This window comes from Zymoseptoria tritici, chromosome 7 (assembly GCF_000219625.1).
Source record: "Zymoseptoria tritici IPO323 chromosome 7, whole genome shotgun sequence".
Lineage (NCBI taxonomy): Eukaryota > Fungi > Ascomycota > Dothideomycetes > Mycosphaerellales > Mycosphaerellaceae > Zymoseptoria > Zymoseptoria tritici.
Genome location: NC_018212.1, coordinates 2,595,595 through 2,621,007, shown reverse-complemented (window position 1 = coordinate 2,621,007; position 25,413 = coordinate 2,595,595). Strand labels below are relative to the sequence as shown.

The 25,413-nt window shown below is 50.0% G+C and overlaps 4 protein-coding genes across 4 annotated transcripts; 2 read left to right on the top strand and 2 right to left on the bottom strand.

Annotated features, from left to right (window-relative positions):
* Positions 1–12,939: 12,939 nt before the first annotated feature.
* Positions 12,940–13,928, top strand: MYCGRDRAFT_44980 (uncharacterized protein; the record flags this gene model as incomplete). The annotated part of the gene is made up of 2 exons (XM_003850892.1): positions 12,940–13,068; positions 13,125–13,928. The coding sequence occupies 2 exons, from the start codon at positions 12,940–12,942 to the stop codon at positions 13,926–13,928; spliced, it is 933 nt and encodes a 310-aa protein (XP_003850940.1).
* A 266-nt stretch (positions 13,929–14,194) lies between these two features.
* MYCGRDRAFT_44943 (uncharacterized protein) lies at positions 14,195–15,235 on the top strand (the record flags this gene model as incomplete). Its single annotated transcript, XM_003850893.1, has 1 exon — positions 14,195–15,235. The coding sequence occupies one exon, from the start codon at positions 14,195–14,197 to the stop codon at positions 15,233–15,235; it is 1,041 nt and encodes a 346-aa protein (XP_003850941.1).
* A 732-nt stretch (positions 15,236–15,967) lies between these two features.
* Positions 15,968–17,560, bottom strand: CYP-10 (putative P450 monooxygenase; the record flags this gene model as incomplete). Its single annotated transcript, XM_003850891.1, has 2 exons — positions 15,968–16,383; positions 16,441–17,560. 2 exons carry the CDS (start codon positions 17,558–17,560, stop codon positions 15,968–15,970), a joined length of 1,536 nt encoding a protein of 511 aa, XP_003850939.1.
* A 1,638-nt stretch (positions 17,561–19,198) lies between these two features.
* Positions 19,199–23,400, bottom strand: MgAtr3 (ABC transporter; the record flags this gene model as incomplete). Its single annotated transcript, XM_003850890.1, has 4 exons — positions 19,199–19,316; positions 19,371–19,637; positions 19,700–21,652; positions 21,719–23,400. The coding sequence occupies 4 exons, from the start codon at positions 23,398–23,400 to the stop codon at positions 19,253–19,255; spliced, it is 3,966 nt and encodes a 1,321-aa protein (XP_003850938.1).
* Positions 23,401–25,413: the final 2,013 nt, after the last annotated feature.

Genomic DNA, 25,413 nt, shown 5'->3' with positions numbered 1-25,413 from the left:
TGCCTCTATAGCCTACACTGCGAACTGCTCTACCTCCTCCGCCTAAACGCGGATTATATCGCTTTCCGGAGCTATAGCTAAAGTCTACCCTTCTTACGATATAGACGATGCTAGGGCAGGCCGGCTACGGATTACGGGTGTAGGCGGATTTCTCGCCTAATGCCGGGATAGGTAGATTTCCAGCCTACCTTGCCGCTAGGCGGATTTCTCGCCTAATGCCGGGATAGGTGGATTTCTAGCCTACCTTGCCGCTAGGCGGATTTCTCGCCTAATGCCGGGATAGGTGGATTTCTAGCCTACCTTGCCGCTAGGCGGATTTCTCGCCTAATGCCGGGATAGGCGGATTTCCAGCCCACCTTGCCGCTAGGCGGATTTCTCGCCTAATGCTAGGATAGGCGGAGAGCTAACCTAGCAGCCGAACACGTAAGCGGCCTATACCTCCTACTCGACGCTTAAGAACAGCTACCGTAGAAACCTCTATAGACATAGAAGTCCTACGATATAAGAGCCTGCGACGCTAGCGCTACTACGTGCAGCTTTGTTACGCTTTCCACTGGGTGCCCGATAAGGAGGGGGTAGTACTAAATGTAGGCAGGAATTACTACGACGGGAGAGCACTACACTACGTCGTCGAGCTCCTTGTTAGCAAAAATACACGGATAGCGAGTCTAACGTAGATTTAACAGCCTATAGAGGACGGCTCGGGTACGAGAACGGTACGAGGGAGAACAGATTAACGAGAGTAGGGCGGAGGAGGAGGAGGGAGAAGACGTAGACATAGGAGATTCGAAAGCGAGACGGTAAGGCAACAGACGAGACCGGAGACGAGCTAGGCGAAGGGAGAGGAAGACGGGAGGATGAAGAGGATATAGGCCTAGCAGGACAGGATAGTATCGAGATAAGGACGATATAACGATGCCTAGAGAGGACGATATAACGATGCTGGGGATAGCCTATTCTCGGACCGGGGAGTAGAGGAAGAGACGACGAGTAGGACGAGTAAGTACGGAGGGGAGGGTAGCCCTTTATACTACCACCTCGTCGAGTATAACGATTCTAATTAAGCTATAGACCCTAGTAGACGGCGAGATAAGAGGATAGCTATCGACGATAACTATCGACGATCGTAAGGCTAACCCTACTCGTGATTATAAGAAGGACGACTATACCCCGGCCCTATAAGAGCCGGATGTGTTCCCTCCTCTCTAGAGCCTCGCTACTATCCGTTTACGCTCTTAGCCTTAGTTTTCCTCTACGGTAGAGACTTCGAACTATCTATAAGCACTCTCTACCTAGGTTGCCCTCTCCTTCGAGTGCCTCCTACTACCGATCCTAACTCGTTACTTCGCCGACCTCTCCCTCGACGTTCCTCGTGGCTTCCTCCTCCCCTCTACCCTCGGCGTCGCCCTCTCTGCCCTCTAACCTTCGGATGTTATCCAAACTGTCGACGAGCGTAGTACGGCCCTAGGAAGGTCTAACGGCCTTTGCGGACGCCCTCTGGGAGCTCTATAAGGGCATTATCCCGTACGGCGGCGAGATCGACTACTTTGGCGTCCTAAGGAATAAGACTAGACATCCCGATACGGAAGGACGATACTACCGCACCTTCGAGTATAAGAAGTGTCGTACAAACAAAAGGCGTACTATTAAGGCGTAGATTAAGAGCGTTACCGCGGAAATCGGCCGGTCGAGACTTACGCTTATAGCGCAAACGATCCTAGACTAGCTTCGTAACCGTAGTAAGGATACGGCCTAGCTCGTTACCTAGATTAAAGATCGACTAGAGGAGCCGGTAACCGCGCTAGCAAAGCGAGCACTCGAGTCCGAGTCTTCGATTAAGACTGCGTCCGCGGATTGTCGGTTAAGGAAGACGATCCGGCGTAAGGAGGACGTGTTCCTAGATATTGTCTCTATAGATCTTCCTTCTACGAGCATCCCTTTAACGAAGATTCCGTCGACGAATCTTCCTTCTACAGACATTCCTTCTATAGACATTCCTTCTACGAGGCTCCCTACCGACATCCCTTTAACCGGGCTGCCTTCTATCGACATCCCCTTAATAGTCCCTACCGTCCTCGTCTTAGAGACCGACCCTTCCGCGATTCTAGTCGACCCTATACCGAAGCCTATTATATAGATACCCTTCTTTTAGAAATACGCCGAGGCCTGCCTAATCCGCGCGGCGAAGGAGACAAAGCGATCGGTTAACCGCCTCCTATATACCCTAGGCGAAGGTCCTCCTCATCGCTCGGACGAAGGTCCTCCTTATTACTCGAGTAAAGATCCTCCGGACCCTCCTAGACCTAAAGACGGCGCGAGCGAACACTAGAAGGAATCGAGACCTGCTACGAACGGAGCCCTACCGCCTAGCCGGAACGACGCGCGAGCGGAGTCGATTAAGGAGAGACGGCGGAGGAAGAGTCTTCCGTACCGTTCTATCAAGGAGAAGCGCGGAGGGAAGAGTGTTCCTCCTAAGGTGCAACCCTACGACCTCTTTCCTAGTAAGGACTACGACCTTCTCTCGCCCTTTTCTACGGTATCCGTCCCTCCTCCCCTCGTACCCTCTCCGGACACGCCCTTTCCTATAAAGGCGAAGGAGCTTACTCCCTTTCCGTTCTCTTCGTCGGGACGGTAGAGGCCGTAGATCGCGGACCTAGCCGCGCGTGCCGAACTAGTAACGCCCTCCCCGAAAGCGAAGACCTTCCGGATTCTCTCCGTAGAGCCGAAGCTACGAACGAAACCGACCTCTCCTTTAGCGGACCGTAAGCGGAAACCACTCTAACCCTGCTCTATAAACCTTCCTAGGAGATCGTCTACGGATTAGGTCCGCGAGTTCGTTAATCGCTATCGAGAAGCCGATAACAAATTCAAAAGGCAAGTAGTACAGTAGAAGGCGAAGAGTGCTAGCGTCTTCGACGAGTTTAAAGCCGAGCTAATACGGCAGGGGCTAGAAGAGGAGCCGGCGGGACGGGAGGATAGCCTAGGCTCGAAGAGAGAGACTCGAGGAGTATCCTCTAAGAGAGAGAGTCGAGAGGCATCTGGGGGAGGCGAGTCCTCTCGCGGGTCGCGAGACTAGGAGGAATGCTAGGATTAGATATATTAACATCCGGGGCTTAGGGGATAATAGGTAGCCGATCCTAGCGGCGCTAATTAACGACGACGTCCTCGACTACCTCTTTATTGTCGAGACCTAGTTCGTCGAGCATAAGAAGCGCTAAGCGGATTACCGCGTAATTGCGACTACAGTAAAGCCCGATACGGTGCTAAGAAAGGGTCGCTTAGGCTATAGGATTCTAGTAATAGGGACAGTACGCGCGCGAAGTTAGCTTACCGGCGAGGCGTAGATCATTAGGACGGACGCTATAACCCTACTAACGGACCGGGGAACGATTAGCGGAGTCTACTTTCCCCCTAAGCAGAAGCCGGATGAGGTCCGGTCTATGCTCGAGGCGGTTGCCGGCTCGGATGTCGTTCTCGGAGATATTAACGTCCGCTTTAGTAAGATGTCTCTCTAGAGCGGGAAGGCGTCGCTGCTTCCGAGACGGAAGGTCGTCTCGCAATAGATCGAGGACTCTGCGATAACCTATCTAATACCGATCTAGGAGCCGATTACGATTGCGGACGCCGTATGTAAGAAACAACTAACGACTAACTACTGCTTTGTCCGCCGGACGCTGCCGTATGCGACGCTAGCTCTACCGCGACTAACGGAGAAGATAAATACCGACTATGTCTACTAGCTCTACCTCTAGCTAGACCCGACTATAGGTACTCTAGGTAGATTAGCCGTGCTGTATTAACTTCGACGCTATACGATAAGCTAGCTAAACGACGACGATACGGCGCAGGCGCTCTACTATAGCTAGGAGAGAAGGGCGCGGCATCGACGGCATCTATACTATATAAGCGCCGATGTAGACAAGCGGAATGCGGAAATCGTATCGCTCTGCTAGTAGGTAAGCGAAGCCGTGCTAGGACTCGCCTCTACGCGTTATCGAAATCGTCCTCTAGGTAGACGAAAGGCGGAGGATATAAGTAACGGAGGCGGAGAGAAGAAGAATAGAGACAGAGAGAAGAAGGATAGAGGCGGAGAGAAGAAGAATAGAGACGGAGAGAAGAAGGATTAAGGCGGAGAGAAGAAGGATCGAGAGGGAGAGAAGAAGAATAGAGGTAGAGAGAAGAACGACGGGCCTCGAAAGGCGATAACAGACCCGAAGCGAAAGCGAGCCGAGGATAATAACGACGCTACTCGTAAGCTAAAGCAGCTACGCCGCCGTAGTAAGAAGAAGAAGGACTAGCGTCTTAAGGCGATAGCGAAGCCGAATCCGGATGCCGATAGCGGGACGCTCAAGACGGTCCGTCTCTATAAGAGAGCGTAGCGCCGCGCGAACGAGAATACACCGCTAGTGCCGACCCTAGCGGGGAAGGCAAGAGGGATAACGGCAATCGACAAGGTAATGGAGGGATTTGCCGGTCGATTCGTCTCGACGGCGACCCTCCTAGTATAGGAGATGTTTCCTATCGACGATCGATCCGCCTCGCTCTCCTTCTCGATCGACGAGATAATATAGGAGCTTACCTACTAGGATGCTACGAAGGCCTGCGGAAACGATAGGGTATATATCTGTCTAATGAAAACCCTCGCGACGACGAGCTTCCTCCGGATCCTAGCCGCCCTCTACAATTCCTATCTCCGGAATAGTAAGACGCTACGGAGCTAGAACGAAACTATCGTCTGTCTAGTCGTTAAGGACAAGACCCGACGGGAGGATAGTACGATGCCGGCAAAGGACGCTAATAACGTTCGTCCGATCTCGCTAGTAACGATGTTTCGAAAGGTCTTTAAGCGCCTACTCCTCTAGCGCTTTAATAGTAGGACATAGGCGAGGATACATCCTAACTAGGCGGGATTTCGAAGTTACTACTCTACCATAACGAACGCCGCGGTCGTCTACGCCCTCCTCGAATCGAGCCGGATTATATACGCCGTGTTCCTCGATTTTCAAGCCGCCTTTAACGTCGTAGATCATGTACTACTCGCAGACGTTCTACGCCGGCGGAGATGTCCGGAGAATATGCTAGCTCTAATTACGAGCCTCTGCTTTTTCGACGTCTAGTCCTTTATCGTTTCGGATTGTATGGCTTCTCAGTAGTTTCCGCGGACGAGGGGAGTTCTACAGGGCTTACCCCTCTCGCCCTATCTATTTAACATCTTTATCGATAGCTTGCTCGAGGACTTAAATCGACCTAAGATACTCGCCCTAGCCGGCTCTTCCGACGTAATGCCCGCGGCGCTGCCGATTCCTCGTGCGCTGTTCTTCGCCGATAATAGTGTTCTCCTCGCTAGCGACTTAGACGAGGTACGTATACTAATCCAGATCCTCGAGCGCTAGTCCTCCGCTAACTATATCGCCCTAAACATTAAAAAATGCGCCTATCTAGCGCCGGCGTCTTCGTAGGAGGCGATCTACCTCTTTAGTACAGAGGTACCGAGGAGAGAGGTATATACCTACCTCGGATTTCTTATAACGGCGCGAGGGATTGACTTAAGGAGGCACCTTAAGAGCCGGCTCGAATAGGCCGGGAAACGAAGCGACTTCCTAACCTTCGACGCGGACGGTTAGGGCTTCGCGCATCGCCTGCGAGTCTATCAGCAGTATCTCGCACCGATGTTCGAGTATAGCGCGCCTCTCCTCGCGGCGTTTGCCGAGGACTCTCCTAAGTTCTAGGACGAGACGACTAAGGACGTTACGAAGCTAACGAAGTAGATCTCGGGTTATGCTTCTAACCCTTACTTTACTCGTAATCTCCTAGGAATCTCCGCCCTACCCTCGCGATTTAAGGCACTAAAAACTAGCTTTTAGGTCGTAAAGAAGTACGCTCCGGAAGAAAGTCCGCTACGGAAGTTGGGATTACTAATCTAGAAACCTAAAGCGTTCTTCCGGCGCTTAACGGAGGATAAGCTCTACGAGAAGTACCGTAAGACACCCGAGTCCTAGCCTCGCGACCGAAGCCTTAGCGAAGACCGCCGTTCTATCTAGCGGTTCCTACGCTAGGAGAGAGAGGAAGATATAGCCGAAGAGGCTAAGAAGTGGAGCCTAACCTGGATTATACCGGAAGAAAGCCGCCTAAAGCAGGACTTACGAGGAGCCGATTACTTTTTAAAGGCGCCGTAGTCCTTCTAGAAGCGCTTCCTCTAGTATCGGCGTAGAACCTTCTATACCTATAGTTTCTACGTCTGTACGAGCAAATTTATCCGAGGATACGAGACTTACTACTAGGAAAATAGGACGAGCTGGCTCTCGAGGAAGGAACGACGGGCGAAGCAGAAGATGCATAAGAAAATGGGCACTACGAACACGAAGTTTACCGAGGTAGACTTCCTTCTAAATATAGGATGCTAGGAGCGAGCTAACGAGATCCTCGAGCGAATCTCGACGAAGATTACGAAGGAGGAAGCTACGAAGGAAGAAGCGGAGGAAGCGGCGGCACAGACCTAGTGCACACTGTCCTAAGTAGGACGTTAAAAGGCTCCGTCCGATGAGTAGGATGTAAAGTGGCTCCGTCCGATAAGTAGGACGTAAAGTAGCTCCGTCCGATAAGTAGGACGTAAAGTAGCTCCGTCCGATAAGTAGGACGTAAAGTAGCTCCGTCGACCCGGGACGTAAAAGCGGAGATCATCCCTCGAGGATAAATTAGGCGTTTACCCTATCGAAAAGGAGTCTCTTCCCTCGAGATAAAAGTAGGCGTCCGATCGGTAGGACGTTAAAAGGCTGCGCTACGACGTAGGAGACGTAGGCGACTAGCGAGGCCCGGACTAGCTCCGCACTAGACGATTAACTCTATCCGGAAGGCCTAGCAGTAGATGTAAGGCATGTACCCTAGATCTACGGCTGCTTCCTCTTAAAGCCGGGGAGCGGGAGGAAGAAAACTAGTACCTCTGGAGAGCAGTAGGAGGCTTGGAGGAAAGCGAAGGCGACGGCGTAGTAGGGGAGAGGAGTAGACGACGACGATCGCTAGAGGAGGAATTCTAGCCGAAGGGAAGACGGCTCTCCCCGAACCGTTCGGGAAGCACTTGTAGACTAGTGTGCAAGCGGCTCGATCGGAATCGAATGTCTCCGACAGTAGATACGCCGGACGGAGGGAGGACAGAGCTCTACCGGACGGTCTTAAAGCGGGATATTCCCCCTTAACGAGACGGGGTTATAGTTTCGGGCGGATGAGGAGACGCACACCTTGTCCGTCACCTAGGAGGTTTGGAAACCTAAGGTACGATCGATAGTAAGCGATTGCCGGAGCGATATTTTGCGTTAGGATGCGGACTAGCCTATCGGTAGTCTCTCTTTTTAGCGGTTTAGTTAACTCGGGAGATAGTAAAAAGGACACTGTAAAACGTAGTTAGGCTAGGAGTAGCTGCGGTGCCGTGCATCGCGAGGCGCTTTACGTAGGAGCGTAGGTCTGTTTCCTCCCCTCTAAAGACGGCCAAAAGAGCCGGGAGCAAGGGCTTGGATGGGGCTTTAGTTCAGATCAGGTGCAAAGGTAGACTAGCCTATATAAACAAGTACAATGAACCCCTAACCCTAACGCTAACCCTAAGCTAGGAAAACCCTTAGCTAAGCTCTAAAACCTCCGTAGCTCTTAAGAAAACCTCTAAGTCTTTATTTTACTAGTAAATTTATAGTATTTATTACTATTTAAGATTTTCTCTTAAGCTAGAAGGTTTTCCTCGACTAGCTATAAGTTTTCCCTATACTATTAGATATAGAGGAAGCTAAGAAAACCTCTAGCTAAGCTTTTAAAACTTTATAGCTCTTTTAAAAACCTCGAGTTCTTATTTTTACTAGTAAATTCCTAGTATTTATTACTATTTAAGGTTTTCTCTTAAGCTAGGAGGTTTTTCTCGACTAGCTATAAGTTTTCCCTATACTATTAGATATAAAGGAAGTTAGGAAAACCTCTAGCTAAGCCTTTAAAACTTCGTAGCTTTTTTAAAAACCTTAAGTTCTTATTTTTACTAGTAAATTCCTAGTATTTATTACTATTCGAGGTTTTCTCTTAAGCTAGGAGGTTTTCCTTAACTAGCTATAAGTTTTCCCTATACTATTAGATATAAAGGAAGCTAAGAAAACCTCTAGCTAAGCCTTTAAAACTTCGTAGCTCTTTTAAAAACCTCGAGTTCTTATTTTTACTAGTAAATTCCTAGTATTTATTACTATTCGAGGTTTTCTCTTAAGCTACGAGGTTTTCCTCGACTAGCTATAGGTTTTCTATATATATTTAAATATAGAGGAAGCTTAGAAAACCTCTAGCTAAGCTCTAAAAACTCTATAGCCCTCTCGAAAACTAAATCTCTATCCGCGCTCGGTCCGACTAAGTAATTCCTACGAACGATATAAGTAGGCGTAGGTATTAGATATTAGTTTTATTTCTTTTATAAGCTATAGTACTAGTTTAGAAAATAAAGGACTAATAACTTATAGAGTAGTAAATATAGTAGCGCCGCGTCTTATCGTCTCTTCTATATAAAGGTTAGTCTCCGTATATAATAAGGTTACTAGATTAAATTACTTATAGCTCGTAATAGTAAGAAGTAGGAGGAAGGGCTATCTATAGTAGTAGCGGCGGAGTCGGAGGTAGTAGTAGTAGTTACTTATAGAATTAAAAACATTATAAGATAGAGGAGAAGTTTAGATTTCTTATTTAGATTTCTTCTTATTATTAACTTTTTCTATATTATACTTCCTTTTCTTTTATAACTAGTACGTATACTATAGAAAAGAAAGGCTACTATAATTCCCAAGTGTTATTTGGAGTTTGAGGTTTTCTTATTTGGAGCTTAAGGAGGTCACGTGCTCGGGACTCGTATCCACGCGTGTCGCGTTCCTTACCTGTTTTTGCAGTAATAATGGACAGTTTCTAATCACTCTCCCGTGCCCTCGTCGTCGCCGTAGTATACTATGCCTCCTATTGTTTCCGCTATATCCGCCGCTACCGCTAGCTCCGCCGCTATAGCTACTACCGCCGCGCCGCCGTCTACCTACGAACGCGCGTTTCTTAATAAGGACGAGGATAAGGATAAGGACGATAGTAACATGCCGTAGGACAAGTTCGATAGCCTAGAGCCTTAGGAGAAAGAGGAGGTGTTAAAGGAGCGCGAGGAGCGTAAGGAACGAAGGCGTTTAAGGGGATTCTACCGCGCGGTTAGCTAGTAAGATTACAACGGTATTAGTGTTAATATCGATAGAGCGGCCGGTGTTATTAATAGAAGAAGTAATAGAGCTATCGCCGCGCGGATCTTCGTTAATAAGAGCGCCTTCTCGTACGGCGGTAGTAGTTACGCCGGTTACTATATATCTTATTTTAATACTATTGCTCTACCGGATGTCGAAGGTCTACGTTTTCCTTTATAAGACGCTACTAAAGAATAGCTCTTATAGTACGGCAAGGAGACAGGCTAGGAGCCTATTCGACCGAGCGGTCTATACCTAAAGGGGGATATTGTTGTTAGTTAGCGGTTCGTCTATGCGAAGGGTAAGAGTAACGAGACTATAGTTAAAAGAAGGAAGGAATTAGATGCCCGTAGAATCGCTGTTATGCGCAACACCTCCTTAAAGAAGAGTAGCTACACTATAGCGGTAATAGTAGTAAGGGCGTCGTCTAATAAGTAGAAGATATTACTCGGTAAATAGCCTTGCTATAACTACGCCTCTAGTTATGCTATTGCACTACTATTACATCGCCGCGCTAGTTGTAGACCTAAGATACTTAAGTTCCTTAGAAATGTACGTAAGGCTAGTATATCTATAAAGGAGTGCCGCTACTAGTGTAAGAAGCAGTTTAGTAGTAACCGGACGACTCTATAGCTACTACGAGACATATATAACGCATAGTATTTACTACGGTTAGAGCAGCTAGATAGCCTTACGCTAGTTAAGAGGGTATTAAAGACGCTCGACGACGAGGGTTATTAGTACGGCGAGCCTTTAAAGGATCGAGCTAAAAACCTTACTAGACTAGTATAGTGCAATCTAGAGCTACTACAGATATTTAAGGATAACAGCGACGTCTAGCTTGTAGATTGTACCTACAAAACTAACCTATATAGCATGCCTCTTATAGTAGTTGTTATACGTATACGCACCGGCATCTACCTACTAGTGCTCTACGTCCTTATGCCGGACGAGACCGAGGCTAGCTTCTTGTAGGCATAGTAGTAGATTAAGCGTTGCTTAGATAAGAATAGCATTAACGAGCCGTCGTATATAATATATAACCGCGACCGGCAGATATAGAAGTTATTTAAGGCAGTCTTCCCTTATGTGCTATACCGGCTCTATATATAGCATATAAACGTTGCTGTTAAGAGCAACGCTAATGCGAAGTTTAGCGTTAATATTACACCTAGAGCCCCTAGTAAGAAGCTATCGACTGTACGTAAGAAGGTTACTAAGGAATAGCTTAAGGGATATAGAGCTTGCCTTAATACTACAACACCGGACGACTTCGAATTATAGTGTAACGTTTATAGGGCTAGCGCTAAGAAGCCCCTTATAGACTCCTTTACGGATAAGGAAACGCTACTAACACCGGACGAGAAGAGGATATAGCTCTACCTCTGTAACGTGTATCTACTAACTTAGTAGTAGTCGTAAGAGAAGAAGTTCTATATAAAGGCGTAGACGAAGAAGATCTATAGCTACGGCATTACAACAACCTTACTATATAAAGGTATACACGGCGGTCTAAAGGCATAGCTTAAGTCTACGCGCAAGGACATCTTTAGCCTCTTTAACACTATAGAGCTATATTACGAGCACCTTATTAACCGTTATAAGGCGTCTATAAAGGTTAAGGGTCGTACATCTACTTAGTTTAGAGGCAAGCCCTTCTAGAGTAGGGTAGTTAACGTAGTGCATAAGGACGCTCTAAAGATAACGAACGAGCAGATTATAAAGTAGAAGTAGCATAAGAAGATAGACGAGCCGCCGGTGTGCACTTATACCTTTAGAGCTAAGACTAGCATACTATGTTTATACGAGCTAGGGCTATATCTTAAAGGCTAGGCTAACAACTAACCGCTTACGCTAGATGCTAGTGTATTCGAGAAGGCGTAGATCTTCCCTAGTAGCTAACTGCCCCCTAAGATTATAGCGACGACGATATATAATCCCCTCGTTCGCACTAATAAACGTAAGCTAGACTAGTAACAATATAGTCTATAGAGCCTTAAGCGTAAGATAACTAGACCGGAGCGGCTTACGCAACAGACCGAGAACGAGGCTATAGCATTGCACAACCGCCGCCGCAACGAGGAGCCTAGCAATCTATTACAACGTCTGCTAATACTAAGCTAACGACTCGGCTGTAACTATAGTAGCAAGGGCGGCTACAATCCTTAGAAGCGGCAATGTAGCTACGTAAAGGCTAGCACGCAATGTATAGAGCACTACTATAGCAATAGACCGTATAGCAACAAGCTAGCGGCAGTGCTAAATAAGGATCTTATAGCTAAACGAGTAGCGGCGGCGGTAAGGTCTTAACTAGCCGCAACACTTATAGCACCGCCGCAGCTATATTACTACGGCTATTACCTTAGCTACGGCTATAGCTATAGCTATAGCTATAGCTAATAATACTAGCCTTAGAGCTAGCAGATACCGCCGCCCTCTAGCTAACGACTCTACTACTACTAGCCGCTCTAACAATATAGGACTTAACAGCACAATCCTTACTAATATTAGTAGTAGAACGCGCCTTAGTAGCCTAGTTAACAGGAGCTACCTAACCTCTAGCTATAGCGTTTACTACAGCCGCGAGCTTTTTAACGCATAAACTACCTCTACTACTACGACCCCTTTAGTTAGTAAAACTAAAGGAGTTTCTCGCGCTCTTATTAGCTTACCGAGAATTACTAAATACACCGGCAATCGACAGATCTTACTATAAGAGTAGCCGTTTGCGCAAGTAAGAGATCTACGCCGGCGTTCTAAGGACTTCCTAGCCTAGATTTTCCTTCTACTACCTCTACTACACTACTTATATACATATTAATTATACGAGCTTGCTCGCATAATATTCCCTTGCAACCTCTACAATGTTTTACTGCGCTTACTAAGGTAGTTGTAGTGTTATCGCCGTCGAGGGGAAAGTGAGGATCAAGTTGAAATCCTGACGTTATAAGCTCCAAATAAGAAAACCTCAAGCTCCAAATAACATCTGGGCTATAATTAGAATAATAGTAAAGTAAATAACGCTAAGTATCGTTATATTTAGACCCTAAACTTTCGGCCGGAGCCGGTGCTATACCGAATGCGTCTTAGCCCTTCGGGCTAACTCTTTAAGCACCGCTCGGCAAAATAGGCTTTATATTATACTACGTACAATAAGCTACGAACCCTTCGTTTACGCCGGTGTACTAAACCTTAGTAGCTCTAAACGTTCGCTATTACGCTTACCGACACCGACTTTAATACCGACACTACTAGTAGCGGCATCTGCTTTACTAAGTGTTAGCAAGAGATAGATACAATGGTCTCACAGGCCGGCTAAGTTATAAAAACTTTATAGTGTTCTCTGACTTCTCACTGGCCGACTATCTGACACCGGATTCGAGCTTTCTAGCTTCCGTGCAAGTCATTTCCAGAAGTCTCAGATCTGCGTCGGCCGTTCTCAGGTCCACGCCGCCAACCAGGCAAGGATGGCACCAGCTTGTGTTACTGGCCGTTGGTCACGCCAGAGCTACCCAGTCTCGCGTATGGATCCGACCTGCAGGGCGGTTTGATACCAGAATTGCGCTGGCGATATCTTCGGGTCCTTGAAGAGCTGCTCTCGCTGGTTACCTTCCGGTTCCATATAGCGGACAGGCAAGTTTCGCATCTCACCCCATTCCATTCATCGTTCATCAAAAAGAACGGTCAGGACTTTACAGTGACCATCGAAATGTCGGATGCAAATGGCACCCGTTTCTCGGTGGAGAAGATCTCCTTCCGGACGATGGATGGCTTGCAACTGTGCGGAAATCTTTATCCCGCAGCACAGCGCGGCCCTGCCGTCATCATCAACCCAGGAGTAAGGTTGAACACTCCACCGTTGAAACTGTGCTCTGGCTGACAAGATGGTTCAAGATGGGATGCGTGAAGGAAATGTTCGTGCCAGATGTCGCCCAATACCTGCAAAAGGCAGGCATCACCGCCTTTGCGTACGATCCGCGCAATCTCGGCGAGAGTGAAGGCTCTCCTCGGAATGAAATCGATCCACACAAGCAGATTTCCGACTACTCCGATGCTCTGACCTTCCTGAAAGGCCAGCCTATCGTCGACTCCACGCAGATCGTATTCTGGGGACAGTCATTCGCTGGGGCTGCGGCGCTTTGCGCGGCAGCGCTCGACCATCGAGCGAAAGCGGTCGTTGCAGTGTGCCCGAATCTGAAATTTGATCGTGACTGGACCAGATACAGGGCCGCCCTCGCCAAATCGATGCAGGATCGGGAGTCCCAGATGGCCGGCAACGACCCATACTACCTGCCGATACTGGATATCAATTTCGAAAGTCCCGGAGGCATGTCCAACGGCGTCAAATCCTCAGAGGCAGAGTACATGCGCACGCTCAAGTCATTGGGTGCCGTCAACTATGAGAATCGCCTCACCGTCCAGTCATACTACAAGATCCTGACTTGGAGTCCGCTCTCGCTCATTGCGCGTCTGGAAACCCCGACACTCGTCATCATTCCTGAGCTTGACACCCTATCCCCATTCGAGGAGCAGATGGCCATGACAGAGAGCTTGCAATGTCCGAAAAAGGTACACATAGCCCCCGGCAGGAATCACATGGACGTTTTGACCGGCGACGGCTTCGACGCGCTGTGTCAGATGCAGCTCGATTTCATTATGGAGTCAGTTGGAGCGGAGGAGGATCGTAGCCTGCAGTGATATGATACTCTATTGCACGTCGAGTGTCGCAGGAGGCAGCCGAGGGCACCTTGTTCATTAGCTTTGATCACGATTTCCGGCACTGCCATAGAATAACTATTTCTAGCAATCACACTCAGCATCCCAGTAAGCACGCCATTCGACCAACAGCTTACAGCCGATAGAAATGCTTCGACAATAAGTAGAACCTTCTTCTTCGGCAGCCTACTGTGAAGTGCTTGTTGCCTCTGTCGAAATCAGTCAAGGTCCCTTTCCCGCTTCGTGAAATGGCCGACACCAACACATCCTTTGAGAGCGTGATCAATTTGTCAGAACATCTGGATCTTTCGGAGTCGTTCTCGGATGACTGGCTCAACGGCCGACATGTCCTCATCACCGGCGGTGCCGGAGCTCTCGGGTCCAATTTCGTTCGTCGGTGGGCCAAGGCTGGAGCAACTCTGGTTATTGGGGATCGCGATGCCGAGAAAGGCTCGCAACTCGTCGCCGAGCTACGACAGGAGTTTCAGAGGGACCATGTCGCCTTTTTTGTCGAGTGCGATATCGTTCAGTGGGAGTCACAAGTCAATCTATTCCAAGAAGCCGCCAGGCTCAGCCTCCACGGCGGGATTGATGCGGTTATCGCCAACGCTGGTGCTGGAGGACCGGACGTCTTGGGACTTCCAAACAGAGAATTGCCCAGGCCACATGCTCCTCCGGATATCAGCACCACAATGACCAACTACGTCGGCCTGCTGTACACTGTTCATCTCGCGTCCTACTATTTGGCGCACAATCCGGGATCGACGCCATGCTCGCCGAAGCCTCCAGTAGGCACGACTCGTACATCGCGAGACCGTCACTTGCTACTCGTCGGCTCCGTGGCCTCTCTGACACCAGTGGTAGGAAGACCTCAATATACTGGATCCAAACACGCTGTTCTGGGTATCTTCCGGGCTTTGAGGGCGACGAGTTTCCTGTCTGGAATACGGGTCACGCTTTTGTGTCCGTACTTTGTGGACAGTGCTATGGTAGCGCCTCATATTAAGCCGCTGCTCGAGGGCACCAAGCTGGCGGAAATGCATGATGTAGTCGAGGCTGCAACGCGATTGGTGGCCGATGAACGTATTTCAGGCCGTGCTTTGGTTGTCGGACCACCACTACAGAGATCAGGAAGCCAAGGGCTTCTTGTACCTGGTTTTGATCCTGGAAGTATAGACGATATGCGTATTTGGGATTGCTACGCAGACGACTACCAGAAGGTCCAGATATTCACTCGACGGCTAGTAAACGCACTTAGACAGCAGGAACTTGCAAATGAGTTAAAATAGGAATGAGATAGCTCGGTTAGATTTGATTTGATTTGATATCCGGGCGAGCGAAACTAGAACTTCTTTTTTTCTACGGAGAACGAGTGTCACGGCTCAATAAGAGACACGTTCAAGGACTGAAGAATTTCGATAAAGTGGCTAAAGAATGGAGCTGGTCCGTCACACATGCCCCCTCTCCCATTCACCACGTCCTCGTGGTGTTGCTACATACAACGGACATCGTGCTTGGCGAGAAACAGGAGGGGAACACGCCCAAAGAGAGATGAAACCGATGCGACCGCTACAGGTCGAGCAATCGAGCAGAGGGGAAGGAAGCAGGACAGGCAGACTGTTGACCGGTAGTCACAGTCAAGGAAACGATGACGAATGGAACAATGACGAGTGGAACAATGACTAGTGGAACGAACAACAATTCTACCTTGCCACGTGTGTTGGAAGAACGAGGCGACGAACGTCCGTGAGATGGATCAAGCATGTCTGATCCGTACATAGAAAGATGGTGTTTGGAATTGGTCGATTCGACTCCGGTACATACAGTCCCCAATTCGCAAACTCCGATACGTGTCCGACGTTGTTACCTCTGTCCGTCACCCATATAGCGTTGCTTCTCGTAACAGCCATGATTGAGCGGCCACGGACAAACCATACCACAGTATCTGGGGAACATCATGCTCATAGCACATGCACCAGATTCCATCAAAGAAGCGTGGAGTACAATGACTCTTGCATAGATTATTCGTGGGCCCCGGTGATCCTCATCCGGATCCCAGGCGTACCTTTGAACGGCCGTGGTGCCAGCCTGTCACGCTCAAAGGCAACATTCACACGTGTCGTGCGGTACAGCTCGTAGTCGAATCGTCTCACGAATGTGGCCAGTCCGAGGCATGATTCCGCATACGCGAGCTGACGCCCAATGCAAGAGCGCGGGCCCCGGCCGAAAACCACGAGATATCGCGACAACTGCTCATCCTCCAGCCACCTTTCTGGGCGGTATTCATGGCTTTGCGGGAATTTCGACTCGTCGTGACAAACGTCCCAGATGTCCATGCCGACTTCAATCCCAGCGGGTATCACATACTGTCCGTACATGACGGGCTGATCGAAAACTCGTATCAGACGCTGAGAGGCACCGTACGACAAACGCATCGCTGGAACAAGAGTCAGGTTGTGGTGCACTTCATGGGCTGGACGTTAAATAGACGTACCTTCACTCAGACATGCTGCAAGGTAGGGAAGCTTCGCCAATACGTCCCAATGTGGGATGACGTTCGGGTCGGGAATTGCTTCCTTCAGCTCGGCCAAGAGTTTGGCTTTCGCCGCTGGTTGTTCGCAGAGATAATATAGAGCGAGCGAAAGCGTCCGCATCGTTGTTTCAGTCCCCGCTCCCAGCAGCCCGATCCCTTCATCCTTGAGGCGCTCATTGGATCCCTCAGATGTTGGCAGGTCGGACGTTATGATGGTTCCAAATATGGTGTCGGCGTGGTCGCCATCGGGGGATTGACGGACGCTGTTCCTGACATCTTGGATCCGGCGGAGAACGCCATTCTTCATGGCGATCACTGGTCGGATAGACGGGTTGATGATCAGCACAAACCACTGAGGAAGACTGAACAAGATACGCTTCAGGATCGGAAACTGTACGATCCAGTGCATTGGCTCGAGAAGTTCGTTCAGAGAATCCCTCAGCGGCGACTTGAAGCCCGGCAAACCAATCAAATTGTCATCGTCGCCGAACGAGTATGCGGCGATGATGTCTGACGTCCAACAACTCCACATATCCTCTGTAGAAAGGATCGCACCCGTCCCAAGGTACTGGTTCCGTATAATCTGGCACAACCGATCGAGGTGTACTTGCATCTCTGGAGTCTGCTCAGAGATACGCTTCCTGGAGAAGAAGCCCTCCAGGACGGCACGACGTTTTGCGTGGAGCTGATGATGCGTTGTATCGAAGATGGAAGTTTTCGAATCGAATCGATTATGGAGTCGATGGGTCTTGTCCTGGGGCTTGTGAGAGTAGAGTTTGTCGTAAAAGTCCGAGTCACGGATATGAATCTCGTTGGGGGCAATGCGGATGATCGGTCCGTAGAAGTCGTGCCATTGTCGATACGCCCACTGAAAGCGTCCTCCCTGCTTGTTGAAGCACTCGTGGTATGTTTCCACCCATCGCGTCAGGCCCGCAAGCTTTGGACCCGGAATGCTGGCCACTGGGCTGAGAACGAGATTGTACAAAACAGGCCAGGCGATGTAGAAGAAGAAGATTGAAACGGCAAGAGGCACGGCCCAGTCTGGGTTGGAGTAGTCAAAGGTCGAGATGTGGAAAGCCATTGTTGACTATGGAATGTCTCGAACTGTTGGAGGATTCCGGATGGTTCCAGATGAGACAGCGTGCCCATCTATGGATCAAGTCCCAGTCTCCGCCATCTACCCAAGTCGCGAGTGTTGCGGGACGGATGCCGGTAAAGGTGTGCTCAAGTAGGACTACCATGACATCCAATGATTCCGAAGAAGCCCATGATTACTACAAGACATGTGACATCATGTTCATTCTGCGGCCTGTGGATGTTCTCAATCCACATTCGTGGTGAATCCAAATCCAATAAACCTTGCGAGCTTTGTAGCACGATAGCACGATTGCTCCTCACGAAGGCATCATACGTATTCCTGGCATTGTATCTTTCCGGGGAGTGTTGTGCGATCGTTCCCTACAGAGGTGTCATTGCTGTGCGATCGTTCCCTACAGAGGTGTCATTGTTGTGCGATCGTTCCCTACAGAGGTGTCACTGCTGTGCGATTGATCCCTACGAAGGCATCATACGTGCATTTGGTACGCTCAGCTATCCATGAGTGTCGGTGGGACTTCCTGGTCATTTTTAGCAGGACCTATCCCCTGCCGATGATGTGATATAGTTCTAAACCAACAATGGCACAACACGCATTTGATATGTACAGGGGGTTATTCTAGCCTGATGGGCACGATGCAGATGATTACCGGGTACACTGAGCGTCCCTGGCGATGTGATTCGTATCCATCATGCATGTGTACAGATCGGAGCAACAATAACGCAGTGGTGAGCTTTCTTCAATCAAGCATGTAGCTCCCCTGAGCCTCTTGCATACTAGGAGTTTGAACACGTCGCATGGCAGGGAGCAGCGATTTGCAAAGCTCAACGCATGTTGCGCCATTGTACTGCTGGCCGAACGGACCCCTGATGACAGCGAGACATTGCCCATCTTCCTTCACCATGTTGACAACGCATTATCGATCGGAATCCACATCCACGAGCAGCCCAAGCTGTCATCCACCACGCCCCCTGCGATTTCACCAATCCTCGGCGGTTCGATATCACCGTTCCAGCCGTCTTCATCAGTAGTGCATCCAAGGGACTGGGCCTGGCAACTGCCGTCAGTTTCCGCGACAGCTGGGGGTGCATTGGCGGCCGCAATGGCTCGTCGATGTCACGGATGAGCCAAGCGTGCAAAGATTCGCCCAGAAAGGAGGTGGGATCCCCCGAAATCAACGTGTGGCCGTGACCCGACAGCACATGTGGTGCAGACTGAACCAGCACCGGTTAACGTGGATTTTGATAGCCTGAAAATTGTCGTGAATAAGGCTGGCTACCTGTGGCACTGAAGTGGAAGTGCTTGCCGCTTTCCACACGTGACCCAAGCCTTTCCTGTTACGCGACAAGAAGGCGAATGTCGCTACGGTAGTAGCCCAGTCGGTGCTTCCCCGAGACAGCGGTGACAACTCAGTGAGCAGGTTTATTCTTCTCCGTTTGACGCTTCTCCCTCCTCGACAGAACTGAGCAGGATGGTAGCGGAGTCCTCCATGCCATCAAGACTGACTGATCTGGTACTAGGCAAGGTAGGAAAATCATTGTCGCGCAGAACCAACTGAGAGTCCGATCGCGAGTGGGTGAACTGCTAGCGTCCGTTGTAGCTTTGATCTGTTTTGTTCTTCGTCCTCCGCTGCCAGACAGAATTTGAAAGGTTCTCGTCGTCTCTGCTCCTAGTCTCTCATCGACGTCGAAATTGTTGGGCAAGAAGGATCAAGCCTACATTGCTCACGCAAAACACGGAGCTGTGCTGTCAGCAAAAAAATAGACTGAACGTCTCCAAGAAGCGATGAGCTTACAATACACCCAAATACTTCCATCTCTGGGCGTAACTGAGCCCGAGAGACTCGGAGTAACGGTCTCCGGTGGTCAATGGGCAATAGTGACAGACCTCCGAGGTGTTGCCGGCTATGTAACCTGGATCGTGCAAGGTGGAGAGTAGAGACATGGCCTGTTGGCACGTCTGAGGAAGGGGAACAGTGATATCCGTGAGCTCATTTCCTGCGCACTGGACGTTGAAACCATGGATGGAATTCGTGAGGAGCCCGCTCATGAGCCAGGTGTACCTGTAAGTGTGACTTTCAGCATTTCGGTCCCCACCTCGCAACAAACACCACAAGATACCCACGGATTGAGATAGTAAAGCCAATTGCGCAGAAAGCCGGGAAGTTCGGAGCGAGGAACGGAGATGCCGCAAAATAGAGCGAAGACCGTGATACTCGGCGTGTTGAACAGGGTCGAAATACGTTCGTACGGTGAGAGGGTAGCGATGGCCTGTGCCAACGTCACGCAGAAGATCTGCACCAGAAACACGGCCAGGGCGAAATACGTGACTTGCGAGAGAACCAGCGGGCCGACGAGAGAGAAGAGCGGAAGCACAAAACCAGCAGTGCACAAGAAGCAATATGGTATCTCGACGAGCATGGCTGAGACTGCAAGTGCGGTGTTGCTGTAGGTGGATGTGGCACTTTCCCGCAGAGAGAGGCGTCGTGAAGCATGGAAACGATATTCCACCGTGGTGAGGATAAAGGCTGGGAGCATGGTGGTCTGCCAAAGCGCCAGCACCCTGTGGACCATGTCACGGATTGAGTGGCCGGCATGGGGTAAAACGATCCGGATGGTGACGGCAAGGGCGACATGGTTGATGAACCGAGAAAATCCATATTCGGGCGTTCGCCAAAGTGCTGTACTATTTCGAAGGGTGAGTTGGTGAATCTGGTACCAGACGGATGCCTGACATGGATGGCCTCGCATGGATTCCGCTCGCGAGGTTTCGGAATATGATGTGGGTTTCAGACTGGCTTGGAGCATGTCTGCCTCTTCTGAGCTGGCCCAAGCATCACTCCACGTCTCATGGTGAGCTGGCGAGCTCCCGATCACTTGGGTAGTCATCCATTCAACAGGATCGCGGCCTACGGGGCAGGAGGAGCACGTCTGCCGTGCTATGTATTCCGCTGGGCGGCAGAGTCCGGATCCCAATGGACCAAAGTATACCATCTTCCCATTGTGCAAGAATAAGACCTGATCGAAATTTTCGAGCGTACTCGCGCTGGGCTGATGGATACTGCACGCGATTGCTTGACCGTGGTCTGCCAGTTTCCGTAGTAAGCGCGCAATGGCGAGTGCACCCTCGCTGCCCAGCCCGGTGGTAGGCTCGTCCAGGAACAGAATATCCGGCTTCGCTGCCAGTTCCACGGCGATGGTGGTCCGTTTGCGGTCGCGGGCGGACAACTCTGAGCCCGATCCCACCACACCAATGATGGCATTCTGGATAGGAGTGAGCTCCAGCAGAGGGATCAAATGATCTACCCAGGCCCTTTTCTCGGCAAAAGACACGTGCTTCGGCTGCCGAAGGCACGCGGAAAACAACATGGCTTCGCGGACCGTAGACTTGGGTTCGTGAATATCCACCTGCTCAGCGTATCCGATCGTCGGCGGGAGACCCCGAGAAGTGCATGCGCTGACTGTCCCACCTCGGACTCCCGAATGTTCGCGACCGCTGAGCAGGTTGAGCAGGGTGGTCTTACCTGCGCCTGAAGCGCCCATGACGGCCAGTAACTGGCCAGATTCTAGGACACCAGTCACTTCGTCGAGGAGTCGTCTCGATTGCTGGCCCCTTTCCGTGGCAATGTCGTAGCGAAGTCGGCAGAAGGTCAGACGGGACACCCCACGAGTCCATGCTGCTGGAGACTGGACAAACTCTGAGGTTGGAGGGGTAGGGACGAAAGCGGTCATGCACGCTGTCCTGGTCTGTTGCGGAGGCTGGATGTTCTTCGGGACCGACACCATTACGCTGCTCGCTGGAGAGTCCCAATCCAATATCTCGGCTAGCGCAAGGTTTGCGATGAAGAACAGACCCACCAAGGCCAACAGATTGAGGATAGTTCTCACCTTGTCGTGGGTGTCGTAGTCGAAGTCTAGTTGCAAGTATGTTCCGCCCGCCACGAGGAATGTACGATCTGCGGAGGTAGCAAGACCGCATGTCACGCCGCTCTGCAAAGCGTTGACCGGTAGCGGTCGAGTGGGAGGGAAGGATAAGACGCTGCTTTGGCAGTCGATTGTAATGTGCTCGAATTCATTCCTGAAAATGGGTGAGGTCAGGGCCTGGTGAGTCAGAGTGGCGGGAGGAGGTGAAAGAAAGACTCACATCATCAAGGCAGAAAAGGCGAGAGCCAAAGGATTCAAGTAGTATGTCCATTTGAGCCAGGACGGCTGCGTTGCTTGCGACACGATGTAGCCCGCGGTGATCATGTAGAAGACGAAGACGAACGTGGCGGTCCGAATGGCACTGTCAAAACTGCGGCACATACATCCAATGGCGCGGTTCATCAGTACGTTGCACATGTACAAAAGAAGGAGCACTGCCAGGAAGTAGAGAAAAGCAGGGGCGGTGCGGTGGAGAGCCGTCAGGAAGTAGACGCAGATGGCGAAGATGAAGACGCGCATGCTTTCGAGCATAGTGTCGACGGCGATTTGCGCGGTCCAGAAGGCAGCGGGTCTCTCGAATCGGTAGGCAAAGACTTTGCGAAGCAACGGCCGGCCCAGAGTGGTCTTCGCCACTTCCACCTGCGCCGAGACGGCGATGCCGAGGACGCATGTGTACAGGAGACCACCACGCGCTTGCGCGCCTGCTCCAGTGCGCTGGAGCTGAAAGCAAGCCAGGCCGATCGTACATCCGAGGACGAGAAACAGGATCCACGAAACGGTCAAGGCGAAGCGATCTTTCCATGCGAGCAACATCTGGCGTTGCAGCAAGGCTACGACTTTTCTGTTCATGGCATGTCGTTTTTGGTGATGCCGAGGCGATTGATTCGAACTCCCAGACGATGCTTGTTCTTCGGCGAGATACGTAGCCAGGCAAACAGCCGTGTCTGCGTAGTGCGCCGACCGCCGAAAAGCGTCGGCCATATCGTGGGCGGTGGGCGACGATGCACGCGGAGCGATGCGGGCGTGCAGATGGTCAAAGTACGATGCGAGAGGTGGAGCAGGCTGGGTCTGCGCATCATCCCCACAGGGGCGGACTGCGGTGGGCGGCCCGCCGAAGACTTGGTGCCCATCGCGAATGGCCACGAGCTGGTCGAAGGTGGCATAGATGGTGTCGGAGGCGGCCGAGAGGCTGGCGAAGATGGTCAGGCGATAGGCGTCGGCGACGGAGCGAAGGCACTGCACGCAGTGCAGCGCGATGGCCGCATCGAGCCCGCGGGTCAAGTCGTCGAAACAGAGGACGTTGGCGCCGCTGAGGAGCGCTTCGGCCACGGACAGTCGACGGCGCTCGCCGCCGGAGATGCCGCGCACGACGGCGTTGCCGATGAGGGTATTGCGAATCGACTCGATGCGGAAGAGACGTAGGAGAAGCTCGACAGCGTCGTCCTCGGCGCTGGGTGAGCGTACGGCCCGCGCGCGCAACCGGAAGCGCAGAAGCTGCTCCACCGTTAGCACGTGCGGATGGACATCGTCGGCGCTGCAGAAGACGGCAACCCCGGGATACGACACGTGCCGGACAATAGCGCGCAGCAATTGTGTACACTCGGCCGGCTCGGCGCTCGCCACCAAGACCATCTCGCCGGGACGTACGAAGAGAGAAAAAATGGGCTTTCGGGGAGTTTCATGGGTTCGCCGGAACAAGCGCTGGCCGACGCGCCATGGGAGTGTGATGGTTGACAGTACGGCAGAAGCAACCGTGGGTACGGGGACCATGGCATTCGGCTTCGGCAGTTTTCCTTCGAATGCTACGGTGGTGGGAGTAGGAGAGAGGTCGGGAAGAAAGATGGCATCCCAGTCTCGGAATCGGGAGCGGGACGCCGATCGGGAGGACGAATCGGTGGCCATGGCGCGATGGGTAAGGGCCGGGAGGGAGGGATGCGGGAAACAGGACAGGACAGGATGGGATGGGAGGGCAACATCGTCGTTGGAAGAGATGCTCGGGTGGTAAAGGGCGGTTCATATGGACGCCGTCGTCGATGTTGAGAGATGGCGTGTTTTCCGCCATGCCAGCACGCCATCCATTGCAGGGATACGATAGGAGAAAGGTCGCTCGTGCGCACGGTCGGTTACGTACACAGCTCGAATTTCAAGAACGTTAAAATTCATAATATAGTACACTTTGTAACGAATTAATTAACAACAACTACAACTCTAATAGACTTGGCGCTATAGGAGCTAAGAGAGGGAAGCAAGCTGAATATTTTAAAAGTAGCGCGAGATTATAGCGTATACTATACGATATTATCTAAGCGGTTTCGTAGAGTAACTAATTCGCGAGCTAAATTCGATAAAAACAATATAATTCTTTTATACTAGTAAGAGCGTACCCTCGTACAATATATTAATACTCTAATACGTAGAGGTATACTACCGATACTAGTAATAGTCCTTACCTTCGTTTATAATATTATAAAGGTAGCCCTAAGACGGTAGTAGGTAGGAGAGTTTATAACTTAATATAGTACTACTATTTAATTACGATATCTAAACCCTCTTAATAAGAACCGTAAGATAGTAGACTTAGTATACTAATATAAGGTATACTATAGGTGTCACAGGCTGTGCCTTGGGGTTCAGCTTGGCTTTGCCAAGCCTTAAAAGTGGGGCGCAATCTGAGAACCCGTTCTCAGATTCTGGTCTTTTAGCTTCCTTTTGGCCTAGTAGTAAAGCGCCCCACCCTAGAACCCAAAGGTCGCCGGTTCGAGCCGGAGCTTTCCGGCCGGACCCTAACATAATCTAAGAACAAAAAGGGTCGTGGCTTCTGCTACGGCTCACATGCGGTGCGCATTCGCCTTGCATAGGGGCCGCTTTTAAGGCACTCTAATCTACACATCCGGAGAGGATGTGCAGTACCCCCTCTTGTGACCTGTTAAGAGGCGAGGGGGGGGCGGAGAGGTAATGTCACAGGCTGTGCCTTGGGGTTTAGCTTGGCTTTGCCAAGCCTTAAAAGTGGGGCGCAATCTGAGAACCCGTTCTTAGATTCTGGTCTTTTAGCTTCCTTTTGGCCCAGTGGTAAAGCGCCCCACCCTGGAACCCAAAGGTCGCCGGTTCGAGCCGGAGCTTTCCGGCCGGACCCTGACAATAGGCTCCTTAAAGAAAATATATAGTAGTATGATATTAAGATATAGAATATATATAATATAGACGAGAAGGGCTTCCTTAGTAGTATACTTTAGAAGAGAAAGCGAGTCTTTATAAAGTCGTAAGACCTCTTAGACTCCCTTCTCGGCAACCTATAAGATAGTAGTCGTAATTAAATTACCTTAATTACGGCTATCTATACTAATAGTACTATACTACTACTAGTATTAATATATAAGCTAGTAACTAGTAATATCTCATCCTCGTAGCTTTAAGACTAGAATCCGTATAAGTATATTTCTTTATATCCTTACGAAAGGGCTAGACTAATAATAGCCTTAGACTCTACTAGCTTATAAAGGTATTTAAGCCTCTTATATAGTAGAAGGCTAGTAGAGGCTAAAGACTACTAGTTATTAATAGCTATAGCTCTTATATAAATATCCTATTCCTCTAGTATTATATAAACTATCGGATACTTATAGTAGTCTTCCTACCTTACCTAATATACTACTTTTAACCTCTTAATATATATCTCTCTAATCTACTAGCTAGCTTTAATAGTACTAAACTATTACGCTTCCTTTACTACTCGAAAGGCTTATTAGTACTCTTAAAGCGTAAATTCTTTAAGCTACTCTAGCTAGTCTAGTAGAAAGCATTTATACTAAAGAATATAGCGTCTAGCTTCTATAAGACTAGACTCTATCTACTAGACTTATTACTAGTTATAGAGAAGCTTAGACTAACTAAGAGTAAGAGTAAGAGTAAGAAGAA